This window comes from Phocoena sinus, chromosome 3 (genome assembly GCF_008692025.1).
Source record: "Phocoena sinus isolate mPhoSin1 chromosome 3, mPhoSin1.pri, whole genome shotgun sequence".
Lineage (NCBI taxonomy): Eukaryota > Metazoa > Chordata > Mammalia > Artiodactyla > Phocoenidae > Phocoena > Phocoena sinus.
Window position 1 is genome coordinate 161,752,368 of NC_045765.1, and position 18,506 is coordinate 161,770,873.

Below are 18,506 nucleotides of genomic sequence, written 5' to 3' on the forward strand. Positions count from 1 at the left end.
AAAGAGTCATGATCCCAGGGGGAACAAGTCCAAAAAGAAAGCAAAAAGGAATCAAAACCCGAGAGATGACAGTGTTCAGCAGGAAAGATGACCTGCTGTCAGAAGCAGGCAGAAGCCACCACTGGTGGGGGGGGGGGGCGTCTTCGCAGGTGTGGGTTCTTGGGATTGTTCCTAATGCAGGTGCTGGAACCTAGTGTTTCACGTGCTTTAATCCATCTGAACAGCATTAATTTTGCTTTTCTGTGGCCAAGTTGCAACAGCTTTTCCCCTTGCTCTGATTACGCGTTCATCAAGAACCGGGGGTACCTTAGTTATCCTAACCAGGACCAGTGCGGCGTCTCTGTAAACAGTCAGCTGACGTTCTGGTTTACACGCCAGTACCTTCCGAGTCTGGGCTGTGCCCCAGTCTGCAGGAGTATGACCGACTCCCGTTTCTGGTGGCCTGCAGTGGATTCCCAATCCAGAATATTCTCCTCCCCACGCCCCTCCCCTGACCCACCGGAGGCCTCTCCTTCAGTCTCTCCCTCATTGATCTCGCTTTTTGATTCAATAGTAACCAACTTGAATAAAAGGCCTAACACAAAAATCAGGCAAATATGTTTAATTTTTTAAAATAACTGATGGCAAAATAAAATATTTACATCACATCATACTGTGTAAACATGTAAGGTCTCTGTACAAAGAAATATACATGCAAAATAATGTAAAAATTTAACTGAAATAATAAAAGAAACAATACACAAATAAAAGTTGTGAGGTTACGAATACACATCCAGTTTTGAATCCAATTTCTTTTAAAAAGTTTCTGTACAATTTTACAAGAAACAAACAAAAACCCAACAAAAGAATAAATAAAATACATTGGAAGCTGCAAAGCTCAACTATGCCAGTTCATGGCTGAAGACCCAGGTGTCTGGCTGGCTTGGGAAGCGGGTTTTTTTTTTTTTTTTTTTTTTTTTTTTTTAGTGTATTTCACACAACGAGGATAAAAAGACATCCAGAAAAATTCAAGCGTGCCCAGAAACGCAGCGTCTTTTGTTGAGGGCCTCCCACACCAGCGTGAATTCTGCCACAGTGCCACAGACGCCAATGCCAGCCTCAAGGCGGCTACTGCTTGATTGGCTTTTATTTCTTACCAAAAGCTCAAAATCCAGCCAATTTTTGTACCGAAAGTTGAATGTCAAAAAGTCTAAAAAGTAGGAAATGTCCAGACTGATTTTGGGAGAAAAAAAATAATACTTTGGCATTCTGAATAATAGCATAATAAAATTTAAAACATTACCCTATTATCCAGTTTTATATTCAGAGTATGAAATCACTTTTTACAGTCCTCAAAACTGACAAATTTCACGAAGAGTTAAGTCTCTCTGAACCGATGGCACAGGGCAAAGACCCCCCCCCCCCCACCCACCCCCGACACACGCACAAAACCATAAAGCTCACCGTACGAAGTATGTGCTTTTTCTATATATTTATTACAGGTACAACAGAGGTCTTCATAAATAGTTGCATAAAATGTTAAAGCCACAACATTGCACATGATATGAAATAAAACCAAAAAAACCCCAATGAGTGCATTTACAGTATTTTCACCTGACTGTATACTGCTCAACAATCTGACTGACGGCTTGGGGGTGGGACGTGTGGGGAGGGGCAGAGGGGCAGGACCCAACCTGATGTCCTCGGTGGGTGGGCAGACCCCTCGGACCCCCAAAGGAAGCCCCGGGCAGGAGGCGGGGAGCGGGGGGGTGGGGGTGGGGGAAGGCAGTGGGGGGAAAGGACAGACCGAAGGCAGGACCAGTCTTATATACAAGTAAGGCCTACATTTCATCAGAGCAAAACGATTCATTCTATTTTTATGCAAAAGTTTGAGGTTGAATGCACGTTTCAGAAACCTAGTCTGGCGTAGGGGCCAGAGGCACACAGACCAGGCAGCTGGAAAAGCTCAGAGCCAGGTGGACCCCGAGCTGGACGAGGCCACGGAGACGGCCGCCGCTGGGGCCGGGGTCTTCCCCAGAGGTGTCCAGTATCTCTGTTTTGTTCGTTAACACCAGTGGTTGAACATAGGCATTTCGCTTCCTTGAAGAAATCCCGGAAAATGTTAAATTTGCAAAATTCTACTCATGTTCGTTTAAAAAAGTTTTTTATTTTTTTTGCAGAAACCTGAATAAAAGACTGTGACACAGCAATGCTGTCTCCGCCCCCGCAGAGCGTTCGAGAAGGTCCTCCACCCCAGCACAGCTTGCAGCCCGAGTCCCAGGCACTGCCGAGCACAGCTCACTCGGAATGCAATTTCACACGATGAACGTACGGCAGCTGATCAGTTATGTTGGTTTGTGTTTCTCTTCAAAATTCAAATGAACAGCTGATTGGCAGGTGAAAGAGAATGAGAAAGGACTTCAAGATAGGTCAAACTCTAGGCAAAAGCCTGCTCTGTAAGAAGTTTTTAATGCTACGAATCGGTCGAACATCGTTCTGGTGTTTGCGCCGCTCAATGAAGGAGGTCAGTCTGGACGTGTCGAGGACGCCCGCGCCTTTGCCGTGGCCATGGCCGTGGCCCGACTGCAGCCACTGCTCCTGGAGGGCCAGCGCAGCCGAGGGACGCTTGGCAGGGTCCTCGTGCAGGAGGAAGCACACGAAGTCCTTGGCCCTCTGGCTCACTCCTTGGAAGTAGTCATCTGGGAAACTAAAGTCTAGCCGGCAAATGTTCAGGCAGGTCTCTTCCACGCTGTCGTCCAGGAAGGGGGACACGCCGCTGAGAAGCACATAGGCCAGCACTCCAACACTCCACGTGTCCGAGGTCAGGGAGACCGGGTTCCCCAGGATGATTTCGGGGGCTGCGAATTCGGGGTTCCCCAGTAACTGGTGGATGTGGTAGGTCGTGTTGAGTTGGACAGCATCTCCAAAGTCAGCTAGTTTGATGGTTGGCTTGGCTAAACTCTGATCCACTAGGATGTTTTCGGGCTAGGAGACAGGACAAGACAACCGTCATCCACTCCGGCAACCCCAATCTCAAGCTGAGGTGCAAGGCTCACCAGGAATCTACGAGGTCGACTGGCGCCGACCGTCCACGTGCGAAACAGGACAAAGCCCTCGGGAGGAGGACAAAGAGGCAACCCAGAGGAGAAGCTGCCCTGACTCCTCCGCAGCTGTCACGCGCAGCTGCTGTGTTAAACCATGCCGGTGAGTGAAGCCGGGGATTCACTTCCCTCCCGGCGGTGGCAGCAGCGACCCTCCGCCTCCCGCCTCCGTCACCCTGCTCCAGCCCCACCCCGACCCAGCGACACTCACAGGAACCCCCTGAAATCGCAAGAAATGTCTGAAGAGCTCACACGTTTACCTGGTACTTTATTGTTTGTGTATATCCAACGTTTAAAAACAGAGATTAGAAATCACTGCTCCCATCTCCCGCCCCTTGTGTTGGTCCCCAGTCCCCGCGGGCTCCTGGCCTGGCTTCAGAGGACAGGCTGAGAGTGGGCTCTGCATCCCGCATGGCCGCGCTGGGGTCCCTCGGCTTTCCCGTCCCCGGGGCCCCACTAACCTTTAGGTCCAGGTGTGCTATCCTGCAGTTGTGAAGGTAACGGACGGCTTCCAGAACCTCCCCCAGATATGCCCTGATCTTCCCCTCCGTGAGGTTTCCCCATCGCACCACACATTCCAGGAGCCGTCCCTGGTCAGCCCTGCAGAGGGAGGAATGTGCGTTACGGTGCGGGTCGGTCACTTCAGACCCGTCTCCTGCGATATACGCATCACCTCCGTGCCCCGCTGTCACTGTTCTGTCAGCTTTTGGGGATCACACCTCTACCTGAAGGCAGGACGGGATCAAGGGGGCGATTTCTTTTTAAGCTCACCGTGGAGGCACAAGTGGGGAACACAGCATCTGGACCCACAGAGGGAACTGGGAGGCAGAGATGGGTGCACCCAGGCTCCCCAACCCCGCCCCCAGCAGGCTGCTGGAGGAGGGGATAATGTGAGACCACCTCCCCAAGCCTTAGTCTCGTCGTCTGGAAAATGGGTCATGTGACGGCTGAACGAGAGAACGTTAAGACACGGACAATACAGTGAGGGCTTCACGTGGGACTCAAAGTCTTCCTACTGTGAAATTGCTTTTAACATTTAAAAAACACCTATACAGAGCAGCCCTGTGCCAGGGACTAAGTGCTTTCTATCAATTCACTTAATCCTCACGACAACCCTCTGGGAAGAGTGTTTTATGGCCCCCATTTTACAGATGAGGAAACGGAGGCACAGAGAAGGTATGTAACTTTCCCAAGGTCACATAGCTCATAAGGGAAGGCTAGACTTGCAAGGAGGTGGTCTGGCCCCAGCCTCCCTGAACACTGGGCTAGGCTGCCCTTTTTGCAAAACAGAAATTTATGGAAAGATCAGCCACCTGTTTGCTAATGTCGAGTAATCAAGGGAACTTCGGTAGTAAGTAGTCTGTTACAAAAATTAACACTATTAACAGCAATGATGAGGCCAAACCATTTAGTTTCCAGCGAAAAGAAATGACAGCTGGATGCACTGAAAATGTAAACCAGAAACCGAGGTCTTGCAGGAGATTTCTGACAAAGACTCTAGGACTCTCTTTCTTGTTGAAACTCCCTGGGGAAGATACGCAGAGGCTTTTGGTCACCAAGCTTCTAGAGCCAGAAAGCACCTTCCCCGGTACTGAGGGCCCACAGGGGCCAGGCCTCTGCCTGGACATCGTTTTAGCCCCATAATGATCCCTCAAGTCGCTGAGCGTCCACGGGAGCCGAGGTTGAGAAATGAGCCCCAGGTCCGCCGACCTGCCCTTTGCACACGATGGCCAGCCTTGGGGGCGGCTGGGGAGGGCGGAGACCTTTCCTGCTCCCTCCGTCATCTGGGAGGCTCGCTAGGCCAGAGAGAGGGCTGGACAGGCCCACAGAGATGCTCCAGCGGGAGCCCTGGGCGGGGACACCCTCGAAACATCCCCTGCCCGGGGTCGGCGGGGAGCGAGGCTGAGGCTCGACCTGGCGCCGAGGGCCCTGCAGCAGCTGCACCCGTGAAGGCTGTGATGCGGAGGCACTTCCAAAGTCTTTGCGGATGGGACCAATGGGATGGCGGGTGCGGGACCTCAAGGGAGTGCCCGCGAGCAAGGAGCTCACAGTCCCTGTGACCACGCCCCGTGCGGCTCCACAGGTGGCCCTCCTGGCCAGGCCCACTCTTCCCAACAACGTGTCAAGAACTAGGAAATGGGGCTTCCCTGGTGGCGCAGTGCTTGAGAGTCCGCCTGCCGAAGCAGGGGACACGGGTTTGTGCCCCGGTCCGGGAAGATCCCACATGCCGCAGAGCGGCTGGGCCCGTGAGCCGTGGCCTGCATGTCTGGAGCCTGTGCTCCGCAGCGGGAGAGGCCACAACAGTGAGAGGCCCTCGTACTCCCCCCCACCCCCCCAAAAGAAAAAAAAAAAAAAAAAGAACTAGGAAATGGCACAAAAGATGGTGCTCCGGCCGATGGAAACGGACTCAGGAATCCAAGGAAATGTATGAAATGACTCCCCCCTGAAAAGGAGGACTAGGACATTCAACAAAGCTACATGACGAGGAGTCTCAGAGAGACCAGAGTGTTCTACGGGCAGGGCTTCTCAACCCGGTGTTACTGATACTTTGGGACAACGGTCCTCTGTTGCAGGGCCGCCCTGTGCCTTGTGGGGCGGTGAGCTGTGACCAGCAAAACGTCTGCAGACTTTGCCAAATGTCCCCTGGGGGGCAAAGTGTCCCCGGGCTGAGGCCCCCTGCTCTTGGGTCGGAGCTCTCACACTTTATCTTTAAACGACGCAAATGTTTCCTGAGATGGCACACAGGGCCCAGTAAGTACCACGGGGACCAGCGGGCTGCCCTGGGGGGAGCCACCCCCCTCCAGAGGGCGCACCTACGCTCCCATTCTCATCACCCTTGGAGGGGCAGGACGGGCCCCGGGGCAGAGCTGCAGGCGCCCACCAGCCGGGCTCGCCCAGCTGGGCAGACACGTGGGACCAGCTCAGCCTGAGAGCACGAGCAGGGCTGTGGTCCGCAGAGGCCTGGCCTCTCGGGACCTTTGGGAACCAGGGGGCATCTCCAGGTTGGCTGCGACCCCCGAGGGAGCCTGGGTGGGGAGCATTTGGATGCCAGGTTTGTGCTTCCTCGCCAGGCAGCTGTACTTCCCTCTGGCATTGCTGGAAAGCTCTAGAACTGTGGTCTCTGAGAGCAGACGTGCTTTTTTAGAAGCTCTGTGAATCCTAACATCCTGATTTCTATACTTCTTAGAGAACAAACAGCAAGACCACTTGGAGTTGAGGCCGAGCGCTAGAAAGAGGAGAGGCAGCTGGCGTGTACGCACATTTCCAGAACCAGGACGTAGCTGGTGGCGGTCTCGAAGGTGTCGAGGAGGCCAACCAGCAGCGGGTGCTGGAGGTTCTGCAGGATTCCAAGCTCGTGGGTGACCTGGTCGCGCTTCATCAACTTCTTGTTCACAAACTTCGTGGCCACTGCTCGTTTGGTGCCTTTCTGATCGCATTTCTTAACGACAGAGAATCTGCCCCTGGAAGACAGGTGGATAAGGTCATTTTCAGAGGACTCTGAGTGTGTCACGGAGAAAAGACTCTTTCAACCCAGGCAGCCTCCCCAGCTGGTAGCCCTGCTCTCCCCGGCCGCCAGTGGAGGGGCTGCAGCCGCGCGACGGCCCCAAGGAAGCCTGCCCATGCCTGTGCCTGTCCTGTCTCCTCCCCTCCCAGAGGTGGGCTCCGTCCGGCTCAGGACAGCCACGTGACTTCCTGCCGCCGCTGAATGGAGCAGCAGTGACATCGTGAGATGTACCAGGCGGCTTCCACCTTGCTCTCGTGGAAACCTCGTTGCGTGAAGAAGCTTGGAACGGACTACTAGGTGGCTCCTGGGCACCCCACGCCCCCCACTTCGGACGGGAGCGTCTACTGTCATCACCGTGTCTGCCTTGCCGCTGCAGGATGTGAGTCGGGGGGCTGGTAACTCATCTCTAGTTTGTGGTCTCCGGAGCTGCACCCAGCGAACCGCACCCAGGAAGCCTCGGCTGCACCTCGACTGGATCCGGATAACAAGATCCTGGACCTCAGGCCTGAGCCGGCTGCCACGGTGGGATGAGATTTGGGGGCTGGGGAATGCAGACTGCGGGGAGGAAGGTGGGCACACTGCTTTGTCCCTCCTCCCACGGACAGGCGGAGTCTCTTTCTCCTCCCTTGAATCTGGGCTGGCTGGTGGCTGTTTGCGTCCACAGGATGTGGACGAAGTGTGGTTGTTAATTTCTGAAGCTGGGCCCTGAGAGGCTGCAGCCTCTGCTTCTGCTCTCCCGGGCTGCAACTGCCATCACACGAGGAGGCCCAGGGTGAACGTCTATGTGGACAGAGGCCACAGACACGCGGGCGAGGCATGGGGGTGCCAGCTGACTGAGCCCAGGAGGGACCAAGAGAGTAACTGTCCGGTCAGTGGCACGTTGCACAAAGTGATACATCTCTGCTGCTCTGGACAGCAGGGCTGAGCCTTGTGCAGCGACAGATGACTGACAGGCACTTCGGGCTGATCCACACAGGCGTGTGCATGGATCCCTGGGGCCAGCGGATCCCGGAATGGCCATCGGAGTGTACGAGGCTGCTGCTGGTGGCGGCGGGGGGGGGGTCCTCGGAAAGCTTTTTAACGGGGACAAGCTCAGCTGTCATGCTTCTGACCTTCTTCTTGCCCTACGGGACGCGACATGAGGCGTGGCTGAGTGCCGTGCCACCTCAGAAGGAGCAGGGTGACGGAGGGCGCCGCTGAGCCACCGCCTGAGCCCTGGCTGCCGTCCGAAGAGGAACAGCCCCTCTCTGTCGAAGCCCCCTCTTGGTCTACGCAGGGGGACCCTAAACCTCCAGGCACAGCCGAGACCTGAAGGACACATTCAGCCCCTCTCAACTGGGTTCCAGAGCATAATGTACCACGAGAAGGGGTGTGAGTGACTCTTCCCTGGATTCTCCAGAGAATGGGCACAGCCAGTGCTGCCTGGGCACGGAGCAGAAGCGCACTCATCACGTCACCGGACGGCTCACGGTATGAAGCCTTGATTCTCTCCTGGAACCTGCACTGGCAATCTTCTCCTCACTTCCTCAGCGTTTAACACCAACAGGCAATCACCGCTTCCGCTTCGGATGTAATACATCTAACTTCCAACTGCTGGCAAAATCCGCCACTGAACTTTCTCTGTGGGCTCCTACAGAGCTGTGTCTCTGACTCTGCGATCTCGGGAGGGGCTGCGGGTTTTCCACCATACCTGCCGAGCTCAGCCACTTCGCTGTAGAAGCAGTCAAAGTTGTCCTTCCAGGTCACCATGACGCCATCGCTGCCTGGACCTGCAAGAAAGGCAGCGTCTCCCTGAGCCTGGTGTACGGGGCACCTCTTGGGGAAGGAGACTAGAGCCCTGCGCTGTCCAATGTGGCAGCTGCCCGGGCTGCTGAGCGTCTGAACGGAGGCTCGTGGAAATGGAGACACACCGGAAGTATAAAATCCACACTGCGCTGGGACTTCGTATGGGACAAAGATGGATTTATGTGACAGAAATAAACACACACTTGCTTTTCCATTATTTTCCCATTTGCACTTCCGTAAGACCATTCCTATGAACAGCCTTCTGTCTCCCTAAGCTCCCTTGCTTTCACCAGTGATTTGTTAAAAAAAAAAAAAATCACCTGTATACTTTTTGTGACATCTTTTAAAAATTAGAACATTGGTGATTCTCTACTGTCAAATTCAAAATTATCTTCCTTTCCTGCGCTGTGATCCAAAACCAGAACCCTTCCCTTCTTTGACTTATGAGGTTACAATATATGGGATTAAGATATACAGCATATAAACTTCTAAAGACAATTCTGTTTACTGTCTACACTCAGGGCACTCCTGGACTCAATTCATCTTTTAGTCCTTTTATTTATTTACTTACCATAGTCTTAAAAAATTGGTTTTGTTTAATTTACTTAACTTATTTTAGTTCTTTAACTGTCATTCTAGGAGGTACATCCAGGTACATCCTATACCTGGTGCAGCTGGAGGACCCAGGAGAAATCTCAGCAGCCCTGGGCCGCACAGCTGGCACAGCTGGCCTCCTGTGAAATGGTAGCTGGAAATCAGCCAGTATGTGTTGCTCACTAAGCATGTACATACGTCAGGTGCATCTACAGGAAATTCTAAAAGGTCTAAGATATGAGTTCTGCTGCCAGCAACTCACGGTTTAGCTGAGGAGAGAGATCAGACCTTGCTGGGCATAGAGGGAGCAAGGGCTTTAGTCCCACCAGGGTCGCCCTGTGCTCATGGAAGGGCTGGGAGGACACACCCTCTGGAAGGGCTGTTACGGTCTAGGACGGGTACAGAGCCTGCTCGGGGCTCACCCACACTCCCATCTTTCCTTTCTTTCCATTCTATTCTACGTGAGACTGACTGAGAGGAGCTTCTCTTAGAACTAAAGCATCAACCGAACCATCGGACAAGTGAGAAGCTGGAGACGAGAATGTTTTGAACACTAGGAGTACAGGCTGCCCTGCTCCCACCTGGAGGCTGGACCAGACGCTCACACGCTCAGTGGCCGTGGGCAGAAGCCCTCACCGTGCGCCTCCCCTGCCCGAGGGCATCCCCCCGGGTGTCCCAGAGGCTGGCCTGCTCCGTGCAGCCTCCGAGTGACTTGTCACGTATCTCAGGCCACATCGAGAGTGTGTGGGGCTCGGGGTGCAGCTTACCTAGAACCCTCAGACTGGCTGAAGACGAGGCTGACCCCATGTCGTTCACTGCGATGCATGTGTAGATGCCGTCGTCCTCGGTGGTCACACCCACGATCTTCAGAGCGGCCTCTCCCAAGTCACTGCCACAGAGGAGGGCACACGGCGTTCAGAAAGGCTCAGCTCTCCCCGCCGCCAGCCCCCCGACCTCTCTCCTTTGGGGTCACAGGAAATGAGGAGCTCAAATGCTGACGGGCAATATCAAGTGGGATTTCAATCCTAGCTGCACACCCAGGTATGACACCTTCCTTCATGGGAGACGTTCCAGGGCCAGAGATGACCCAGGCAATTGGCCACGTCAGTCCCAGTGGAACGAGGTCATGCTCACTGCCTGTGAAACTGACCCCCGAGGGGGCTTCCCTCACCTGTAGGAGATGCTGTAGTGACCATCGCTGTTCAAGGTGTTGTGTTCAGGGCCCTTCCAGGTGACCGAGGCCTTGGGGCGGCCACAGACCCGACATCTAAGAACAACGGTCTCCCCTGTCTCACACGTGACCTCGCTCAAGGGAATGACGAATTCTGGGGGAACTGCGCGAGAAAGGAGTCAGTAACGCTGGTCACCCAGTGCCCCCTCTTGTGCCCACCAACCCCCCCCCCCAACAAATGAAGGAGATGCTACCCAGGCCCAGAGCTCCACAGAAAACCCACGTCCACAGGCTACACTCGAGTGTCCTGAAATGCCCCGTAGACCTACCCTCTAAAGTCTACAAGAAAAAGAACAGAACTCACCGTCATAGATGTAGTTGGGATTGAGAAGCTGAAATGGAAAAAGCGCACAGGTATTAACCAGATACATGAGCTACTCTAAGATATACTGCTTCTATTCTGGGGCTACAGTTGTTGAAAGATGAAAGGAAACACGACTTGGTTTGCCTGCGTATCAATCAAAACCGACCACATTCCGACTGCCTTCGAATGCACTGGAAGGCTTCGTGTCACACAGGTGTAGGAGAGATTTTTCTTCCTACCCACAAACGCACAGCTTACACTCAGAGAAGTCCCTTTTACGCATCCTATGGGCTGAGTCCAGCAGATCCCCGAACCACCCACTTCTGCAGAATGGCCAGGGCCCTGACTCAGGGGCCTCGAGTTCCCCTCAAGAGACATTTCCTTTCTCCCCAGGCAAAACCTGCACAGGTTTAAGGCAATCTGATTACAGAAGTCAAGTGGACTGAAGCGCCCGCCGAGGGAATCCGCTGCAGCAGTGAACCTGCATCTTGGCATCTAGTCACTTCCCTTGTGGTCTGAGCCACAGCTGCTCTGTGCTCCGTCCGCTTCTGAGGTCCTAGTGTCTGCTCCCTCTGGGAATCCAGCAGCCTTCTCTGTAAGCTACACATGCACCCGCTTAGGGGTTTACCCGTATACCCGGCTCCTCAGAATACATATGCATACCTGCGCCACACTGCCCATGAGAGCGCCCTACAAAGCTCTGCAGGTCTGCTCAAAGGGCAGAGAGAGGCGGGTTGCCGCCAGGCAAGGCTGGGTGCCAGGTCCGCGACGGCTCCTCCTGGGCCGGCCCCAGCCCTGCGTGCTCCCCAAGGAGCACAGGCTCCTGGAGACATCCTTGCTCACCTTCACAGATACCTTGTTGCTGAGTCCTTCCCGAGACTTCCGATAACCGTTCTCTAACTTGCCTTCCCGTTTGCCGTCTTTATCTTTTTTCTCAGATTTTTTCCTTAAACGGAGTGCTGTGTGCCAAGATGTTGACTTCCTGGGGGACCACAACACATTGTTAGTATTACGCTTTCCTGGTGTTCAGCAAACAATTCCTGAAAGCATCAGAGAAAAGCGGACTGTCCAATTTACACGGATGTAGGGTGACTGAGATTCCTTTAGGAACAGGGATCTCAGCGAAGAAAAACTTTTCTGCGATTCTCAATGACCAATGACCAGAGATAAAAGCCAAATTTCTTAAACCAAATTTTAAGGATTAAATATAAAGGTGTCTGTGATGGTTAATTTTACGTATAACTTGACTGGACCTAAATATTTGGTCAAACATCATTTCCAGATGAGATTAACATTTCAACTGGTAGAGTGAAGCAGACTGCCCTCCATAGCGTGGTGGGCCTCATCCAATCAGTTGAAGGCCTGAGTTGAACAAAAAAAGACCAGCCTCCCTGAGCACGAGGGAATTCTCCAGCAGAATACCTTCAGACTTTACCTGCACCACTGGCTCTCCTGGGCCCCCAGCCTGCTGGCCCACAGTGCAGGTCTGGACTCACCAGTCTCCACAACTGTGTGGTTACAATAACCACCCGCTGACCACACATACACCCTACCGGTTCTGTTTCTCTGGAGAACCCTAATACAGGGCCTAAGAATATATTTGAGGAAACAAAGTATAAAATGGGATTCTTGAACAATGTACTAGAATAAAATATCTCTGTGTATCAAGGAGAAACAGGACAAGGGACTGTCAAGGAAGATGGGCTCTTTGTAGCCTGAACTCAAAGCCTGGACTCCCCATGGGGTATAGGTGCTTAGCCCAGAGGTTTGGGGTGGTGCTGGAAGGCTCGCCAGTCTGGGCTGCAAACCAGCCAGGGGTACTGCCATGCCTGGAGAGGAACATGACCACGGCCTGTGCCTTTGAGTCTGGTCTTTTGGGTTGAAGCCTCTGGAGGCTTAAAAATCACAGTTTTGCAATGCTTCCACTGCCAGAAGCCACCTGGCTGACGCCTCCTACAGCCAGAGAGATTCAGGGAAGGGCGGAGTTTGAAACCAGCCCCTGAATTCAGTTTTCTTTAAAGTAATGTTTAACGCGGCAAAATTGGTTTCAAGTTACTTGACTAAAGTAACCTAGTATACATAAGGCACGTTGGCAGTGGCACCACACGGATCTTTAGCTGAAGCTCCCGGGACGAGGATCTTCAGTGATGCAGCCTCAGCGTGCCCGATACGAGTCAGGGGCCCTTGGAAAGTCCTCACCCCTCACCCAAGACCTCGGGGAACTAAAATACCGTGATGCTCCGTCTAGCGGCTTAAAGCTATGTGTGTGCAAATGTAGGTCATTAAAAGAACCCATCAGAACAGGTCTGAGAGATGGAACGCGCCCCACCTTCACCGCGGGGTTCCACATTGTGTATAGAGATGACCTGGTTCAAGAGACCACAGCACTGCTTTCTCCCAATGGGCTTCACCCTCCCAGGGCCGCTATGCCTCGTCTGTGCTCAGCACCGCCTGCCCCCCGCCCCGCCACGGCTGCCCCGCCGGGCACTCACTTGAGAGTCCCGTCGGGGTTCTCCATGATGACTGTGCTGGTATGCCCCAGGACGAAGCCTGGAATCCAGCCCTCGGCTGCGGGGCACTGGTCAGTGGCGGCTCGGAACACCAGAAACATGTTCTGTTGATTGCTGGCCAGAATCTGAACGACCTCTCCTTGATAGACGTTTATCTCATCCTCCTTCACTGCCGTGTAATCGTGTGTCACCAACATGGTGGAGATGCTGCTACTGCTGCTGCTTTCACTCTGTAGAGGGCAAGACGAACAAAAAGGCAGAGGGGAACTGAAATGGGATCTGATGACACGAAGTCGCTCGTCAGCGTGCACCACGGCACGACGGCCCAGGGCAGGGCCCACTGGACGGACGCCTCCACACTCTTTAGCTAACTCGGTGCCTCTTTTTCAGTAACTGACCGTCAGGATTTCTCTAGAAAGCAATTTAGGAACGACACAGTGATGATGACACTTTACTTTGGAAGCTTGATTATTTCAGTCCCATCCTCCTTGCACCGTCAGAGGGATGGCTCATCCTCATGGTGATGCCACGCTGGGTTCCATCTATGTCACAGTCCTGTCACTGTGACCGTCACGCTGCTGGCATCGCTAATCATTTCCACCTTTTATCCCTTCTAAAGGAGGAATGCGGGACACCTGAAAAGCAGACCAACTACTGTCCTGCTCTCGTGGAGAGTTGCTCTGCCTCCTGTATGTATCCCCGGGTGGGTGGTCCTCCTGTGAGCGTGACGATTCAACTGTCCTGAAGGTGCGGCCGTCGTGGGGACGGCAGAGCATCGCAGAGCAGCTGTGGACAGCACTGGCCTCACAACTCAAGTTTCACGGACAGCCCCTGGCGTGGGAAAGCCTATCTTCCCCTTATCTTGGAGTCCCAGTGGTACCCGATGTCTTCAGGTCACTACTGTGTCTTTAGTGTCCATCACAGTGACTGACACGTGGCAAGCACTCAATACATGTCCAGTATCTCACTCAGTGGAGCAAGACTGCAAAAGTTAAACACAGATCATTTCTCAAGACCATCTACTCAGGTTCACAAGCTGAGTGGTGTGAGCTGCTGAGTAGAAGAAACACAAATGCTGTTTGTCCCAAGCTGTCATTTACCAAGTGACCCCTTTGTTCCAGGGGATGAAGAGGAAGCTGAGACCTCCAAAGCCTGAGCTGCATCTTGTTCAATCCCCTCTGTCAACAGCTGGGATGTGGAAGTGGTGTCAGGCGCCCCACTAGCTTGTTCTCAGGGGCTCCCACCAAAGATGCTGTCTGGCCGTTCACGGCTTCCCAGGACTCCACTGCTTTCCTCCGCTGGTCTCTCGGATGTCTGGGGCAGGTCCTGGGTCGGTGTAGGCGCGACTGTCAGCAACCTTGCCATACGCCTGACGGCTCTGGGCTACTGAGACACACCGGAGTAGACGGCTGACCACTGTCATGGAGCCTGTGTGCTGGGAATTCCAGGGGCCAGGACTCTAGGCCCACAGTGGGTGGTGAAGTTAAATACACCGGAGTGCCAGGTTCTCGGTCCTGTCGCGGCTGAGGAGTCTGGTACGTGTTCCCGTCCCTCGTGGATGTCCACGTCGGGCTTTGGCCTGTGCACACTCCTTCACGCAATTTTATCCTTTTAGCATGACTTATATAGCAACACCCAACAGTGTTAAGACTACAAAGCCACATTTGCTAGAAAATGTAAACAAAACCAACTTCTGTGGCATGGCTCTTTTTTATCATACAGCGTACCACCCTTTGTCTCGTAATGCGAGTATTTTGCCACGATAATAATAGCTATTAATACTTTCTGAAAACCTCCTATGTACCAATCTAAGTACGAGGCATTTAAAAATGGATCTCAATTAATGCCAGTGGGCACGATCACCACCCCTTACACAGTGGAGGTTAGGGATTCGCACGGGTCACCCGGCCTCTGAGAGAGAGGCAGGGCTGTACTTCTATTGCTGCCTGGGTGGGCGGATGCAGGGAGGTGGTGCGTCCACGTTTCGGGCCTGGCGCAGTCACTGCCTGGGCTGATCCACATCCACTCCACTCCTGCTCTCAGCAGAACTTTCCAGAAGGTGTGCGTTAAAGGAGGAAGAAGGACCTGGGCCGTGGGTTAGGCACAGCTGCTGGGCTGTGACCGCAGACAGCTTCACGGAAGCAGACAAGGAGGGAGGAGGCCGCTGCTGACCGCCAGGGGGATAAGACAGTCTGAATCGGGGGGGGGGGGGGGGGGGGGAGCAGGCAGGGCGGTAGCTCTTCTTGACCGAAAAACTTAGGAGTCCTAGAGGACACTCTCAGGCCCATTCTAAGCCTCTCGTGGTCTTCCCAGGCCTCCAGGGCGTTTCTGTAAGGCACCTGGACTCCCTGGCAGTTTCCCTTTCCAGGTTACCAACCACATAAGAAACACTGAGAGGCAGAAATAAAAGGCACCTTTTGCGACCTAAAACCTGCCAGAACGTGTGCCGCATGCGACGGTGCTGGCCTCAGGGTAAGCATCCCGGGGGGAGCCAGGCAGGGCCGGGAACCGAGCACGCTCACGGGGGGCGCAGAGACCAGCACGGGCTCCCACGCTGGGGCGGGTGGCGCTTAGGGAAAAGCGTCCAGATTAGGATGGGCTGAAGAGCTGCTCCCTTGGCTGATTTCGGAGGGGGCCTCGGCTGCGAGGCCACGCCTGCACCCTGAACCTTCAACCAGGTGCTGGCAGGTACAGCATCACTGGGCCTCTGCGTCTCTTCCTCTGGCTGAAACCGTGCTGACGCTCACCTGCACACCTAGCATTTCAGAACTAACTGGAGGTGGGGGTCCTGGCTCCCCTGCAGGACACGGTCAGGCACCACGACCGGGACGCTGGTGGCGGCCACCGCCGAGGAGGCCCGCCCTGACCGCTTATTTCTGAGAATAAGACTACAGGGTACATGTACCAAGACCCGTTTTTCAATTTCTTCCTCAATTAAAGACCGAGGATAACAAAATAAATAACAAAAAGTAAGAGGAACGAATAAGGCCATGTCCACCCAAACAAGGCATTAACGGAAGTCCAGAGGAAAGAGACATGCAAAATCCGGATTACTTCCTTTCTTTTTTTATAAAGAGAGACACAGACCCTTTTAGGGAAATGTATTTAAAAATTTATAAAGCGATCAAACAAACACGCATTAGAACAGTTCTATTCCCTCGCGTGCCTTTAGGAAGGTGTAACGGGTCAGACCACCTGCCGTGTGGGAAGCAGTTGGGTAGGACAGGGAGGAAGCCAGAGGATGGGGGCCAAGCCCCCCCCCAGTAACCCTTCTGCTAAGAACGCGGATAGTGATCCACGACGCCCCGTGCCGCCCGCAGCCCGCACTGCGCCCCCTGCCAGACAGAGAGCGGGCGCTGGGAATCCAGCCTGCCTGCGCCTCCGCTCCCAGCCGCCGGCCGGAGCCCAACATCCAGGGGCCCTAAAGCAGTCTCTCTCTCTTCCACAGTGAAACTTTTTCTTTCTTTTTTTTTTGGGGGGGGGGGGCGGGGGGAAATATTTCCACTGGAGAGATTCCTTCCCCCCACTGTGTCAGCTTAGTTTGCTTTGAGTCGCTGTTGGAAATTTCTTGAGGAATTTTTTTTTTCTTTTTTCAGCAGATGAGTCAAAAACGCTGCAAAGATTAATTTAAGGCATAAAAGGGCACAACCAAGCGACGAGCAGAAAGCTGAGAGTGTACAGGTTTCAGTTGACGCAGGAGGTAGACAGCAGGGGCACGGACCCCCCTAATAAAAGTGTGCGAGGAAGGCAGGGGTGAGAGAGGAAGTTCCCAGATATGCTGCTGCTCGGAAAACGTGAGAGGCTTAGAGATGCTGCATTCGGAAGGTTAATGATCTGCTTTCCCGTATTAAGGAGACACAAACAAAGCAAGGAGCGAGTTAGTAGAGATGAGAGCGCGCCGTCCGCCGGCGGGAGCAGGAAGTTAGAAGGCGTCCCCGCGTGTCCGCGCGGCCAGGGCACAGGGCGGACGGAGCTGGTGACCGTAGCGCAGCGGCCAGGAGCCCAGAGTTAGTACGAGGACAGCGGCGGCCACGCGGGAGGTTTAGCAGAAGAGCCGCGGGACAGAGGCAGCGGGGCGGGCGGGCGGAGGCGGCCGGGCGCTCTTACCCCATTGCTCTGGGTGGACTGCACGGACTGCTCGCTGGCCGAGGAGCACGTGCTCATGCGGTCCGTGTCCTTGCTGGGGGCCGCGTGGCGCTGCGCCTGCCGCTGGAGGGAGTCACTGTCTCCCGGGAAGGTGAAGGAGCCGGGCCGGCTGGCGGGGGAGGCGGGGATGGAGCTCCAGAAGGAGCCCCCCTTCTGCAGGGGGCTGCTGGGGGGCAAGGGCTCCTTGCCGAACGGAGAGGGGAACGCAGCCGAGAGAGGAGAGTTCAGAGGCGAGATGGCCCCGGGCCTGGGCTTGCCCGGCGGCAGGGAGCCCGGGCCGCTCCGCGCCTCCTTGGCGGGTCCATCCTGCTGCGCGCCCGCGGCGTTCCCCGCCGCCTTCCGGGGGCTCTCCAGCACCTTCATCTTGGGGATCGGCTCCGCTTCTGGCTCGGGACCTTCGGGCTCTCCGCTGGGGGGCGCCCTGGTGGGCTGGCCGGCCTCCAGGGCGGGGCTGCTGCTGGGAGGAGGCAGTGACGGGCCGGGAGTGGACATACCTGACATCTTGTCTGCCTCTGCCTGGTTCGAGGCTGCAGAGGAGACCAGCACGGGGGAGTGGTGTCTGACAGGCTGGGGGATCCGGGAGGGCCTGCTTCTGCTCGCGCTGGGGAGGCCGCCGCAGCTGCCGGGACCGCCGCTGTGGTTGCTGCCTGCGCCGCTGCCACCGCCGCCGCCCCCGCCGCCGCTGGGGGCCCCGCCGCCTCCCCCGCCGCTGCCCCCGCCGCCGCCCCCGCTGTGGTTCCTCTGATACTCGATGGGTGATGTCAAGGCTGCAAGACACAGAAGAGACTCAGTCAGGGCACCGAGAAAAGGACGGTCACAGGGGCGGAGGGAAAAGGGGGCACGATGAATGGAGAGGGAGCGCTGGCTTAATGGCCCAGGGTCAAGTCACAGGGTGGCCACCAACTTCCAGTCACCGTCATCCAGAAACACCCACCCACCCTCCAGGCAGCAGGCTGACACCACCCATCAGGGAAGGCAAAAGAAAAGTTCTTAAATTTAACTACTCTCCTGTTCATGAACGAGTTAAACTGGCCCCTGCGTGTGCGAGGCAGGAGGGAGCAGAAGTGCAGGGTGACGGAGGAGGCGCGCTGCTGCGGGGAGAAGTTTACCGCCCAGGAGCAGCCAGCACAGCCTTAGCATCCCCGCCAAGTGAAAAGGGGTGGAATCGGCCTGGAGCATCCCAGGCAGATGGCCAGGGTCAACGGTGAGGCCCAGGGCTGCCAGGGGAGATTCAAGTGGGACTCCACCGGTACCAGCTGGCTCCCGCGCTGGGAAAGCTTAGCCCAGCTGCCGCAAAGGTCTTCGTTAAACCAGGGAGCAGTTAGGCAAAGAAGAACCTGGCTGGGGGTTA

The 18,506-nt window shown here is 55.0% G+C and overlaps 1 protein-coding gene across 4 annotated transcripts in view; it reads right to left on the bottom strand.

Annotated features, from left to right (window-relative positions):
* Nucleotides 1–586: 586 nt before the first annotated feature.
* Nucleotides 587–18,506, bottom strand: part of TRIO (trio Rho guanine nucleotide exchange factor) — a 374,356-nt gene continuing 356,436 nt past the window's right edge. For 3 of the 4 annotated variants that reach the window (XM_032626733.1, XM_032626732.1, XM_032626734.1), the window contains 10 exons: nt 17,117–17,922; nt 12,992–13,239; nt 11,343–11,481; nt 10,500–10,527; nt 10,136–10,298; nt 9,732–9,853; nt 8,276–8,354; nt 6,341–6,541; nt 3,542–3,680; nt 587–2,964 (listed from right to left, as the gene is read on the bottom strand). In XM_032626733.1, the coding sequence (XP_032482624.1) occupies nt 2,410–2,964; nt 3,542–3,680; nt 6,341–6,541; nt 8,276–8,354; nt 9,732–9,853; nt 10,136–10,298; nt 10,500–10,527; nt 11,343–11,481; nt 12,992–13,239; nt 17,117–17,922 (2,480 nt within the window). In that variant the 3' untranslated portion in view covers nt 587–2,409. Of the gene's footprint in view, nt 2,965–3,541; nt 3,681–6,340; nt 6,542–8,275; nt 8,355–9,731; nt 9,854–10,135; nt 10,299–10,499; nt 10,528–11,342; nt 11,482–12,991; nt 13,240–16,487; nt 16,623–17,116; nt 17,923–18,506 lie in introns of those variants that run through there. The other variant, XM_032626735.1, reaches the window with a different exon arrangement.